This window comes from Sylvia atricapilla, chromosome 9 (genome assembly GCF_009819655.1).
Source record: "Sylvia atricapilla isolate bSylAtr1 chromosome 9, bSylAtr1.pri, whole genome shotgun sequence".
NCBI classification, from domain to species: domain Eukaryota; kingdom Metazoa; phylum Chordata; class Aves; order Passeriformes; family Sylviidae; genus Sylvia; species Sylvia atricapilla.
Genome location: NC_089148.1, coordinates 25,003,569 through 25,017,083, shown reverse-complemented (window position 1 = coordinate 25,017,083; position 13,515 = coordinate 25,003,569). Strand labels below are relative to the sequence as shown.

The window sequence follows — 13,515 nt, the reverse complement described above, 5'->3', positions numbered from 1 at the left end:
ATGTGGAGTTTAAATTGAAAAAGTCCCTTTTTTTTTCTCTTCATCTTTGGTGTAATTCTCTCACCACATCCCAACCCTTCAGTTTATCCTTTCATATCCAGTGGTTGCCTCTAGTTGTGGGTAAATAATAAATAAATATATTAATTTTTTCACTTTTTAATTTTTTTGCAATTCCCCTGAAGCGATCCAGAAATCCCAATTTGTCTTTCCTCTTGGGGAGTTGCTGGTCCTTGGAGCTCTTGGAATTGCAATTTAAGAGGTTTAACCTGAGTAAAATATTATAAATATAATATAAAATATTATAAATACAACCCCCTTTACTAACACAAGGGTCAGTAAAATTCCTCTTCTGTCATTCCCAAATACCCACAAATCCCAGGAAAAAAATCTTGAATTTTTGAATTCTCGTCTCCATTGGATTGGGAGTGTTTAAAACCAAAGAGATTCCTTTCCAAAATATCCTGGAGAATATTGAACTCAAATGTGATCTTTCTGCTGCCAGGTTGAATTGAGACCTTTTGTGTTGTCTGTGGCAGTAAAATATTAATTAAAATTATTAAAATATTATTAAAATTAAATAAAAATATTATTCCCCAAAAACGGAGCAAGAAATCAACATTTAATTCTGGGATATTTGCAGGGGTGGAAAGCTGAGCCAGAGAAGGGAGGAGGAAAAGGTGGTAAAATGGCTTAGTTCTTTGGAAATGAAATGAAGTGAAATGAAAGTAGAGTAAAATGAAATGAAAAGAGAATAAAATGAAAGAAAATAAAAATTTAAAATTAACTAAAAATAAAATGAAATTAAAAATAAAATGAAAATGAAGTGAAATGAAATAGAATAAAGTGAAATAAAAATAGAATAAAATAAAGTTTTAAAATTAACTAAAGATAAAATGAAATTAAATTAAAAATAAAATTAAAATGAAATGAAGTGAAATAAAATGAAGTGAAATGAAATAGAATGAAATAAAATAAAAATAGAATAAAATAAACTTTTAAAATTAACTAAAAATAAAATGAAATTAAATTAAAAATAAAATAAAATTAAATTAAAATGAAATTAAATAAAGTGAAATGAAGTGAAATTAAATTAAAAATAAAATTAAAATGAAATAAAAATGAAATGAAATAAAGTGAAGTAAAATGAAATAAAATGAAATAAAAAATAATATAAAAATGAAATTAAAATAGAATTAAATAAAAACCAAAATGGAATGAAATAAAATAAAATTAATAAAAATGAAATGAAAACTTTAGGAAAGCAGAGCTGAGAAGTGCTGCTGCCCCCTGCCCCTCCTCTTTTCCCAGAGCCCCACCAGCTCCACTCCTGGCACTGGGATCAGAAATTCCCTCAGTGCAGGGAGTCTGAGGTCAGCCCAATAAAATACCTGATCAATATCATATAAAAATATCTGATCATCAGCCACCATCTGCATTAAATACTCAGGGAAAAGCAGATAACTCCAGACAATCAAAGAGAATAAAATGCTCTTTTCAGAGACCATTTTTAAATCAAATTTTTTGAATTTTTAAATCAAATTTCCTGAATTTTTAAATGAAATTTTCTCTGAGGGATGATTATTCTGAAGACAGTATTAAAAGTAATAAGTTAATTAATTAATTAGCAAAGACAGCAATTTTTATTAATAGTATTTATTAATATAATATGATTAAAAGTATTTATTAGTAATTTTACTAATTAATTTTTACTAATAAATTTAGTCATTTACTAATTAATTTTTACTCATGATTAGTAATTTTTACTAATGAAGGTTTAAGAGTTTTGGGAGCCTTTGTTGTGCTTGAATGAATTTGAGGCCTGACAGTGATAAATTGAAGTGTCTCCTCAGAGTGGGCCCTCTTTTTAATCATTTTTTTGAATAAAAATTTTTAAGGTTTTAGCAGCTTTGCTTCCATCTGGGGCTGGATTTGGAGCCAAGCAGCTTAAAAGAAATATTAAAATAAATGTCTCAAATAAAGCCACCAATTCCTGCTGGATCTCAGGGATCCCTCAGCCCATCCCAACTCTGAAAAAGGAGAATTTGGGGTGGAATTTTAGATTCCACAAGGGTGAAACTCTGTGGAATTATCCCTGGAGCACAAATTCTCCTAAAAATAGAATTCCATGTTCCAGGTGGTGGAATTTGTGATGGAGCTGAATTCCTGGGGTCAGTGCAGGAATTCCTGGGGCAGGGATTGTCCTGGGCCAGCTCCTGCCTCCTGGGCTCTCAGCTCTGGGTGAGCCATTTCCTGCCCATACACATTTCACCCTTTTTTTACCACCAATTTGTATTAAAAACCACCATTTTCCAACTTGTTTGGGGCCGTGGAGGGACATTGTTAATATGAGATGATATTATATGATATAATACAATATAATATAATGTAATATAATATAACAACGATAATATAATATAACAATATAATCTAATACAGCATAATACAATATAATGTAATATAACATAATTCTATATAATTCTGTATAATTCTATATTATCATTTGTATTAGAAACATATCTTTCTAATAAATACATTTTTATATATAAAAATATAGAAATATATATTATTAATAAATATTCCTGTAGGGAATGGGTTTGCTCTGGGTACTGAAGGTGTTTGATAAAACCAAATTCTTTCAATGAGCTTTGTGGCCACTTGGAGATCCTGTTGTGGTGGAAGATCTGCTGTAAATAAATCAAGGATTGGGAAATAAATGATCCCACATTTTTCTTGGAGCCCAAACTTCCCAATTTTGCCAACCCATCCCTTTAGGAATGACCATTCTTGGTGTAGGTGCCCCTGATCCCTGTGGTTTGCTCTCTGTGCTAATTCCAGTGGGATTACCCCTGTTAATTCCCAGTTTTTGTTAGGATTTGGCCAAGGAAAGCAACATCCCCATCCAGGAGATCCAGTTGGGGTGGAAGATCTGCTGTAAATAAATCAGGGATTGGGAAATAAATGATGCCACATTTTTCTTGGAGCCCAAACTTCCCAATTTTGCCAACCCATCCCTTTAGGAATGACCATTCTTGGTGTAGGTGCCCCTGATCCCTGTGGTTTGCTCTCTGTGCTAATTCCAGTGGGATTACCCCTGTTAATTCCCAGTTTTTGTCTGGATTTGCTCCAGGAGAGTGACATGCCCATCCAGGAGCTGCTGAGCCGCTATGGCTACGATGGCACCGTGCCCCTGCAGGAGGAGGAGGAGGAGGAGGAGGAAGAAGAGGAGGAGGAGGAAGGGGAGGATGATGATGATGTGGATAACGATGACAACAGCGGCTGCAGTGGGGAAAACAAGGTAAAGCTGGGCTCATTTGCATATGTAAATCCACTATTTGCATACCTGCACTGCTCAATGCCCCAGGTCATGGCACTGCTGATTTATAAATAATTATATATATCTAGTCACTGCTAATATATATAATTTATAAAAAAGTTGATTTCAAACCTTGCTTCGCTAATAAGCTTTATTAATTACCCATCTGTATTTCTCTTAATTGCTCTTAATTGCATTTCCCTCATCCCAAACTGAGGCAATTTAAAATCCACGGATGCAGCATCGTGTAAGGGGTGGGAATTGTCCTTCAGACCTTCAGCAGTGACATTTTAAATGCCTGCAGACACCAACTTCTTACTCGGAGCAGAAGAGCTGATTATTGAACCTGCACAAGTGTGGAGTTGGATTAAATGTGGCTCTGGGTCTTGGAAATCCTGCAAGTTTTCCAACTTGAGCTTTTGAAATTGTATTTTTCCAGCCTTGGTTGTACTTGAATTAACTGAACTTCTTGCTTCAAGTATCTTTGCAAAATGTTTCATTTTGAGCTTAGAATCTTCCAACTCCTTTTCTGTGTTCTCTTCAAATAATGCTCTGATTTTAAAAAAGAGTTTTTTTCTATTTGGGATATAGAATCCTGTCATGGGCACAGCTGCTGCACCCTGAATTACATTAAGATCCAAACCCCTTGGAATTATCAGGTTTCATTCCCTAATGTGCCTCTTAAAAAAATAGATCCATCCTGAGCTTTTTGGTACCTTCACCTATTTTAGGATCCCTGGAACAGCACCCAGGGATGAGGGATGGCACATGTGAGGCTGGAAATGAAGTTCCTGGGGTTTACAAGCTGCCTTGACAGATGCTGGAGAAGATTGTTCTTTGTGGGGGTTGAACAGTTCCAAAGGAAGATCCAGAGTTAGATTGGATCAGGAAAGGTTCAGGAGAGGGGGAGAAATTTGTGTAACGTGAAGGGTGCAGGGAGAATTCTTTCGGGGAGAGCTCTTCTGGGAAAATCCCCTCATGGAAAGGGTGGTCAGGCTTTGGAAGGGGCTGGAGACTCCTGGAGGTGTCCAAGGAGCCCCTGGGTGTGACACTGGGTGACAGGGTGGGGATGGGTCCCTGGATTGGCCTGGAGGGCTTTTCCAGCCTCAGTAATCCTGTGCAGGGTCAAATTAAGGCCCAAATGTTCATTTTGTTGAGCTTGATGGTGCTCCTGAAGCGCCACTTCCTTCTCTGTCACTTCTCAGTTCCCTCCTGGCACAAATTCCATCCTGGAATGTTCCAGCCCTGTCCTCAGGGCTCTGCAGCAGCTGAGTGAAGGTCCTGTGCTGTCCTGTGTCCCCTGCAGGGCCACCCTCCACAGGGACAGGGCAGAGCTGGCACCTTCCTGCCTCAGTCCATCCCAGTTCAGCCCATTCCAGCTCTGGGATCAGGCTCTCCCCAGTCCTATCCTAGTTCAGCCCAGCACTGGCATCAGGCTCTCCCCAGTTCATCCCAGTCCATCCCAGTTCAGCCCAGCTCTGGGATCAGTCCCAATCCTATCGCAGTCCATCCCAGCACTGGGATCAGGCTCTCCCCAGTCCATCCCAGTCCAGCCCAGCTCTGGGATCAGGCCCTCCCCAGTCCATCCCAGTCCAGCCCAGCTCTGGGATCAGGCCCTCCCCAGTCCATCCCAGTTCAGCCCAGCCCAGCTCTGGGATCAGGCCCTCCCCAGTCCATCCCAGTTCAGCCCAGCCCAGCACTGGGATCAGGCCCTCCCCAGTCCATCCCAGTTCAGCCCAGCCCAGCACTGGGATCAGGCCCTCCCCAGTCCATCCCAGTTGGATTTCAGTGCTCTGGGCTGTGGTTCTGAGCTCTGAGGTGCTGCAGGCACCAAAAGCAGCTGTGGGGGTGGAATAATTGTAGAAATCCTTGAAGCTTTCCCCTGCTCCATCTCTGCTGAGCCCATTGAGCTCCCTGCACTGAGCTGGTTTCTATTTTTAAGCTGCTTTAAGCTGCACATGTGACAGTGCTCTGGTGGCTGCTGGAGGTGCACAGCCCTGTGCTGGGCCTGATGCTCCACAAAACACAAAATCTACAAACAGCAGCCTTGGAAACACCAAAAATGGATTTAAAAAAAAAAAAATCTGATATTTATCTTCTCTGCTTGGAATAATTCCCCTAGTTGTGGTGGTTTGTCTGCAAATAAAGGAATTTATTTGAATTGAGTTTTGATTCAATGTGCTGAGCCAACCCTGCTGTTCTGTTCAATTCACATGGATTTTTGTGGAAGGTACCATTTCCATCTAAATCCTTTCCATATTTTCTTGAAAATTCCTAAGAAAGGTTTTTAAAGACAAAAATAAAATTTCAAGTAAAATGAAATTCAATAAAAACCACAAGGATTAAAAAAAAAGCAAAGATGAAGATTTCATTTGATTTCATATTTCTGATTTGTTACAGTCTGGCTGTTCTATAGATCCACTTATAAACAACTTCAGAATCTGTTCCCCCATTACAAATGTTACTAATAAAGGAATTTATTCTAATAAAGGAATTTATTCTAATTTTTGGTCTTGACTCAATGTGCTGAGCCAACCCTGCTGTTCTGTTCAATTCACACGGATTTTTATGGAAGGTACCATTTCCATCTAAATCCCTCCCTAGTTTCTTGAAAATTCCTAAGAAAGGTTTTTAAAGACAAAAATAAAATTTCAAGTAAAATGAAATTCAATAAAACCCACGAGGATTAATAAAGGATCAAATATTTAAGTTTTATCTACATAAATAACCCCCTCAGAATACGTTCACACATTAAAAACTTCCATTTGTGGTGGCTCAGCCTGGACAAGCCACAAATAAAAAAAGATTCAGGGCCTTGACCTATTAATAACCCAAAATTATTGCCAAAATCACATTTACCACTGCTACGGAACAACTGAACTGCTGATTTAATTTATTTTTTTCCTTCTTTGATTTTCTTTTGTGGCAGGAGGAGACCATCAAAGATTCCTCAGGGCAGGAAGATGAGACCCAATCCTCCAACGATGACCCAGCCCCATCTGTGGCTTCTCAAGATCCCCAGGAGATGATTCGCCCTCGCCGCTGTAAATATTTCGACACCAGTAAGTGTAGGAGAGTCCACAGAGGGCTGGGACAAGGAATTCTGCCCACCTGGGTATTCTAGAACATGTGGGTTTATTGCAGGGGCCGTGGGTAAAAGGGCCTTGCCTTCAGCCACCAGCCTGGGCTGGAGGGAATCCCAAAGAGAGAGGGAGAGAGAACAGCAGGGGAGAGCTGAGAGAGAAGGGAGAGAGAGAGCAAAGGGCAGGGGGAGAGAGCAGGAGAGAGCGAGAGCAGGGGGAAGAGGAAGGGTGAGAGAGCAAGGTCCTTGTTACAATCCATTATATCTCCTTTTGTGATGAATATTCTAATTTATAGTGACCAACCAACATAAGACACAAAATCCTACAGAATCTACATACAGCCTGTAAGAACTACTACATCACCATACTGTGTTATATTTTAAACTCTAAAAGCTACTCTTTAGACTTCTGTGTTGCTGCATTGACCTTTGGGTCCCTCAGCCAGCAGAAAGGGATTGTTCAATCCAAAGGGATTCTCCTTCAGCTAGACCATTGTTTTCAGGTTCTATAGGAACTAAGACTCAGTGTCCTACAACTCAAAGTCAGCTCTCATTTCTATTTCCATTATAGGTTTCATATTTTCAGAATCTTTTGCTAAGCAATCATATTTATAAGGTTTCCCTGATTCATCTTCCCCAACAAGTAAGCCCAGTTTAATGTTCCAAAATCCCAGGATCCCTGAGCTCTGGGAAGCTCAGCTCGAGTTAAACTCAGTGTTCTGGGTCAGAAATTCATGTTGCTCCCTAAAAATACTGAGTTTTCTTCTCCGTGCTGCTGCTGAGAGCAGAGATTGATGAGAACTGGGCTCAAAACGAAAAAGAAAACTCCTGGGTTTAGCTGCTCTGCTCTCTCAGTGGAAAGACAAGAGATAATATCTTGATTTTATAAGAAAGGATGGAATTTGGAGGGGAGGACAGGAAAGATTGAAAATTGAAATTTTACAAGTTAAAATTAATTTCCAAAATATTTGCCAAATATTATGTTATTTGCCCAAAGTCTGAGCTCATCTGGAGGAGCTCAGATCCACCTGAAGGGAAAAATCAACTGAAATTCCCTACAGATAAAACTCAGATTTCCTCAGAAACAGAAAAGCAATAAAAGAAATACTAAACTAAAATTAAAAATTAAAAAGAAATATTAAATTAAAATTAAATTTTAAATATTCAAAAGAAAGGCCAAGAATTGTTAACCTTGGAAATAATGGAAGGGGGGTGGCCACAAAGAAGAAAAGTTGTTTCAAGAATTCCACTTTTCATTCTGTTGCCAGCATTGAACTGATCATTTTCATTCTTATTTTGTTTATAAATTGATTTTCCATCCACTTGAGCTCTGATTTCCCTGGAATCTCCCCTGATGGGATCTGACCCTTTTGGGCTGCTTGGGACAGCAGATATTTTATCTTTGGGATATTTAGCAGATATTTTATCTTTCTTCAGTCAAGTTTGAAATTCCTTCTGTTCTCTGTTTGAACAAATAAAAGCTTCCTCACCATCCCTTACACTGGATAATTATGAGTTATGACTTTATAGAAATGCAATTTTTAATTTGTAGCTTATTTAAATCCAAAATTGCCAAGGAACCTTTAAATTTAAAAAGTGCAAAATTGTAAAGGAACCTTTAAATTTAAATGAACAATTCCCAAGTGTGGAGCTGTGCAGAGGATTGCAAATATCTTCAATGAAGTCCTATTTTTAAGCAGAGAATTAACTTAATTCAAGGGTATTGCATTAGGTTTGGGGATTTTCACAGCTTTCAGCTGTGTAGAAAAGGTCATTTAATGTATAAATAATTTTAATGCTGCTGTATCACATCCTGTAGAGAAACCAGCACCTTCTGAAGGGCAGCTGTATCATAAAGAGCTTAAAATTCCAATCCTGATCCCAAATAATCTCCTGGAAGTGCTGCTGGGCCTCTCCAAGCTGTGCACCCCAGGAAGACACACTCCCAGATTTTGAATTGATTTTTTTATTTGTTTTTTTATTTATTTTTAATTTATTTTGAGTTTGTTTTGAATTTATTTTGAATTTCTTTTTTATTATTCTCGCCCCCACCTTCTGCTAAAATCTACCTGAAATTCCCTGAAAAACAACAGCAGCAAGTCAACCAGGAGCTGATTGAAAAATCAGCTTGAAACCCACAAAAATATTCCCACAAAAAATTGAGAATAAACCTGGGGATCGTTCAAAGCGTAGAGAAAAGAGATTTGAATTTAACAAATTGAATTTAAATTTGAAATTTCAGGATGTGTTTGTTATTTATGTCACAATTCCTCAGAGCTTGGCTTGGATCTTAGTCCAAAATATGGGTGGGTCAATTTTTTTTTAATCTTGTCCCTGGCCCTGCTGGGGGTGAGATAAGGAGGGAGGCTGGAGGCTGCTGAGCTCTGCTCTCCTGCCCTTCAATGTCTGCAAAATTCATTCCAGATAGTGAAATAGAGGAGGAATCTGAAGAAGATGAAGATTATATTCCCTCAGAAGATTGGAAAAAGGTAATTATTCCTGAATAATTAATTAAGCTGTTACTGGGTTCACCCATGAGCTTTGTGTGAGCACCTAAATCCTCTGCAGGTTGTTCCTTATAAATAAAGAGAATTTTGGTAATGAGAAGTTTTGAAATCCTCCCCAAACAGTCAAAAAAAAAACAACCCCAAAAAATCCATTTCCATAGAGTTGTTTTAAATTTTGAACCTGCTCATTGCCTTTTTAGATTTTAAATAATCCAAGTTTTAAGAGAGGGGAGGAATAAAGATGGGGTCATGCTCCTGTTTGCTAACAACAACAACAAAAAAACCCCCCCAAAATCTCAGGGTTGCTTCACTTCTTCTTTTTCTGTCCCATCAGGAAATCATGGTGGGCTCCATGTTCCAAGCTGAAATTCCAGCTGGCACCTGCAAATACAAAGAGAATGAAAAAGGTGAGATTTGACCTTATTGCTGCTTGGGATTAATGTCCAATTAAGCCAAAGAAAAGATTTGATTGATGTCATGTGTCTTAATAAATGAGTGACAATTAGAGCCACCATCATGAAATTACAGCTCATCCTGTCCTTCAGCAGAGCTGGAGGAAGAGGAAAAGAAGGATTTTATTTTTGAGCCCTTGAATTGTGATTTAGTGATCCACACACAAGCTGCAACCTCTCCACTTAGAAATTTTCTTTTATGTCAAATAAAACAGCTAATGGAGAAATTGTACTGCTGGAACTGGATTATCACACTAAAAGGGGCAAAAGGCCACCAGCAGCTTTGATTTTCACATTTTGTACCTCTTCAATCAGGAATAAAAATTCTGCTTTGGTAGATCTATGTTTGGGGTGGTTTTTTTCCCCTAGAAATTTTTCCACTCACCCCAAGCTGGATGCTGTCAGGAAAGGCAGACTCACTTGGGAACATAATAAAAAAAGGAAATTTTCCTGCCCATTGAACCCATTCCTAAGAATTTGCTCCCACTGCAGATCAGTGAGAATGGATTTTTTTTTTATTTGGTAGTTTTGTATAATTTAATTTTTAAATAACCACCACAGAGGTTGTGGATTCCCCTGGAAGTTCCCAAGCCAGGCTGGGCAGGACTTGGAGCAGCCTGGGATGGCAGAACTCCCTCCTCCCAGTGGAATCCATGGAGTTGGATGACTTTTAAGGTCTTTTCCAACCCAAACCATTCCAGGATTCTCTGAGGGTTCCTAGAACATTTTTTTTTTTTTTTTTTTCTTGAATGATCAACCAAAACATCATCAACATCACCTCTGGAACAAAAACCCTCCCAGAAAACTCCTGGCAGCTGTGTGCTGGCTGAAACGAGGCTGCTTTCTTTACAAGACATTTAATCTTTTTTCTTTACCACTTTGGGGGTTTTATTTGCATTTATTGCCATGATAAAATCCCTTTTCTGAGTAGAGAATCATCTCTGAACCCCCTGAGCTCTCCCCACGCCTCCCTTCCTGGGCTGGCCCTGCTTTGCCAAGAATTCCTCTTGGAATCAATGTTCAAATTCCTTTCTTGCTGCTCTTTCTCAGGTGGTTGAAGCCCACAGAGAAGGTCTGGATGGATATTTTGCTACTTTTAATAGCCAGAATTCCACTTGGGTTTTTTTTTTTGCTACAATCCAAAGCTTGGCTCTTCCAAAATAAAATCGGGGGATAATTTCACTTTGGCTCACATTTCTTCATTAATTTCAGTTTATTGTGGCTTCCCTGTTCTCAAGCTCCTGTGAAAGCTCTGGAAAAGGTGGAGATGAAAATTCTGGATGAGTTCTATAATCCAGAACACGGATCATGGCCAGGGATTTGAAGGCAAAGTCCAAAATCCATGTTTGAATCTCTGCATCCACAAACTTTCACCTGTGTGTTTAATTAACGGTTGCTCCAATGATCTGCTGAGGTGGATCCAAGACAATAAATACCTTCATAATTATTGCATTTTCTGCTAATTCTTTGATGTTTCTTGTGTTCTCTCTGGGGTTTATCCAGTGTATGAAAATGACGATCAGCTGCTCTGGAATCCTGATTTTTTACCTGAGGATAAAGTGATAGAATTCCTCAACGAGGCCTCGAGGCGCACGGGAGAGGAGAAAGGGCTGGATGCAATTCCTGAGGGCTCACATATTAAAGACAACGAGCAGGTACACAAAAATAAACACAATATGCAGTTTCTTTTCTAGAATTCATCATCTCTATCTTGAATTTGACTCCCAAGAGGTAAAATTAAGTTGAAAAGTTTTATCGTTCCTCGTGGAAATAGAAATGTGATGAGGTTTTTACCTCAGTGAGGAGAAAGGGCTGGATGCAATTCCCAAGGGCTCACATATTAAAGACAACGAGCAGGTACACAAAAATAAACACAATATGGAGTTTATTTTCTAGAATTAATTCTATTTTTTATTTAATTTTACTCCCAAGGGATAAAATTAGGTTTGAAACAGTTTTATCATTGCCTTGTGGAAATCGAAACTTGAGGGGTTTTTTTTTACCTCTCCGTGAATATTAAACTGTTAACTTGGGCTTCATGTTGCTTTATATAAAATAAATATAGAATAGAAAATAAATTAAATCTTTATATATATATATATATGTAAATCTGTATGAATTAAATCTCTCAAGTACAGATTTTTTCAGTTATAAAATTCTCTGTGAATGGACACTTAATTTTTTCTTCATACTCAAAAAAAAACCAAAAACCCCAACACATCAATTCTACAAATGTGTGTAATGGATGGAAAAGTTTCAAAATAAAACCTTCATCCATTTTACAAATGTGTGTAATGGATGAAAAAGTTGCAGTGCTTTGCCTGGGTATTTTCTTGGAAATTGAAACACAGTAAATCCGTCTTAAATTACACCACGTTCATTCCAAGAGGTTATTTTTACGCTGATATTTATTTAGATTTATTTTTATCACTGATGGTGATTTTCTGAGCGTGCTGCTGGAGCACAGCAGAATTTGGGGTGGTCTCTGGAGTGGTAAAATTGTGGATTTTCCTCTCTGCAGGCGTTGTATGAACTGGTGAAGTGCAATTTTGATCCTGAGGAATCCTTACGAAGGCTGAGATTTAATGTCAAAGCAGCCAGAGGTGAGCAAGCCCTAAAGCAGGAGTTTTTATTCCTGAATTTTGAGTTGATTTCACAGCCAGAAATTGGGATTTGCTGTCAGAAGGTTGAGTTCAGGTTGGTTTCAATGCGGTCTCAGTGAATCTCTTGTTGTTTTCTGGGGGAATGGAATTAGCAGATGTGGAAATTCACTTCCTGGCCTTTTTTGATAGAAATATCTGGATAAAAATTCAGCAGCTACTTCAAATTGAAAATGACTCCTGAACAACTCAGCTGGGCATTTTTGAGGTGTTTGATTGTGCTCTTCAAGACTTTTCAGTCATCAAAGTGAGTGCAACAAACATGAGACATGAAATAATCCTGAATAAAGGAGAAAATTCACCTTTTATTTTACATAAATAACATTTAAAAGCCTGATACATAAAATGAAATAATCCTATTTAAAAAAGCAAATTAAGCTTCTGTTCCCAAAGTGTAGCATTAAAAACCCTGATACATGAAGTAAAATAATCCTAAATAAAGGAGTAAATTAACCATTTATTTTATAAAATGTAACATTAAAAACCCTGCTACATAAAATGAAATAGTTCTCAATAAAAGAGCAAACAAACCTTTTATTTTATGAAATATAACATTAAAACCCCTGATTTGTAAAATGAAATAATTTGCAATAAAGGGGCAAATAGTTCTCAATAAAGGAGCAAAACCCCAAAAATAACATCAAAAACCTTCGTACATAAAATGAAATAATCCTAAAAAAAGGAACAAATTCACCTTTTCTTTTACAAAAATAACATTAAAAACCCCTGGTATGTAAAATAAAATAATCCTAAAAAAGGAACAAATTAACCTTTTGTTTTCCAAAGTGTAGCATTAAAAACCCTGATACATAAAATTAAATAATTCTCAATAAAAAAGAAAGAAAACCCTTTTATTTCCCAAAATATACCATTAAAACCCCTGACCTTAAAGGTGCTGTGGGGTCCTGAAGCATTTCCTGTGCTGATATTGATCCCTGCACTCAGGAACCACAAACTGAGGGAACTCAGGGATTATTTTTAATGTTTTTTTTTCAGTGTTTTCAGCATTGATTTGTTGGTGATGTTTCCAAAGCTCTCCTGAGCTCCCCATGGCACATCACAAGGCAGAGATGAGCCAATAAATGAGATTATTTTGCTCTCCCACTCTTTTAAACTTTATTTCCTGGTGGCCTGAAGGATCAATGAGGCCACATCAGGCTGAGTTTATGGCAGTGCACACAAAGCACCTCCTCCCATTTCCCAATCTGATCCTTCAAAGGGGAAAATCCCCATTTTTATACTAAAAAATGAAATTCCTGGAGGTGGAGAAAGGACCCAGCTCATCCCAGATCTTTTCTATCACTTCAGTTGCCTTTTTTTTTTTTAATGAACTATTTCATGAATTGCTTTTTATTTTGGATTTTCCTACAGAAGAATTATCTGTTTGGACAGAAGAGGAGTGCAGGAACTTTGAACAAGGGCTGAAAGTCTATGGCAAGGATTTCCACGTGATTCAGGCAAATAAGGTAAATTTTAAGGACAATTCTCCATTTTTGACATT

The 13,515-nt window shown here is 37.9% G+C and overlaps 1 protein-coding gene across 3 annotated transcripts in view; it reads left to right on the top strand.

Moving 5' to 3' along the window:
- The window catches only part of MIER1 (MIER1 transcriptional regulator), a 35,885-nt gene that overhangs the window by 15,262 nt on the left and 7,108 nt on the right, over positions 1–13,515 (top strand). For all 3 annotated transcript variants that reach the window (XR_010744267.1, XM_066325334.1, XM_066325333.1), the window contains 7 exons: positions 3,128–3,295; positions 6,243–6,375; positions 8,820–8,884; positions 9,237–9,309; positions 10,858–11,009; positions 11,876–11,957; positions 13,386–13,480. Coding sequence is in view for 2 of the 3 variants with exons in the window: in XM_066325334.1 (XP_066181431.1) it covers positions 3,128–3,295; positions 6,243–6,375; positions 8,820–8,884; positions 9,237–9,309; positions 10,858–11,009; positions 11,876–11,957; positions 13,386–13,480 (768 nt within the window). In the remaining variant the exon portion in view is untranslated. The remainder of the gene's footprint in view (positions 1–3,127; positions 3,296–6,242; positions 6,376–8,819; positions 8,885–9,236; positions 9,310–10,857; positions 11,010–11,875; positions 11,958–13,385; positions 13,481–13,515) is intronic.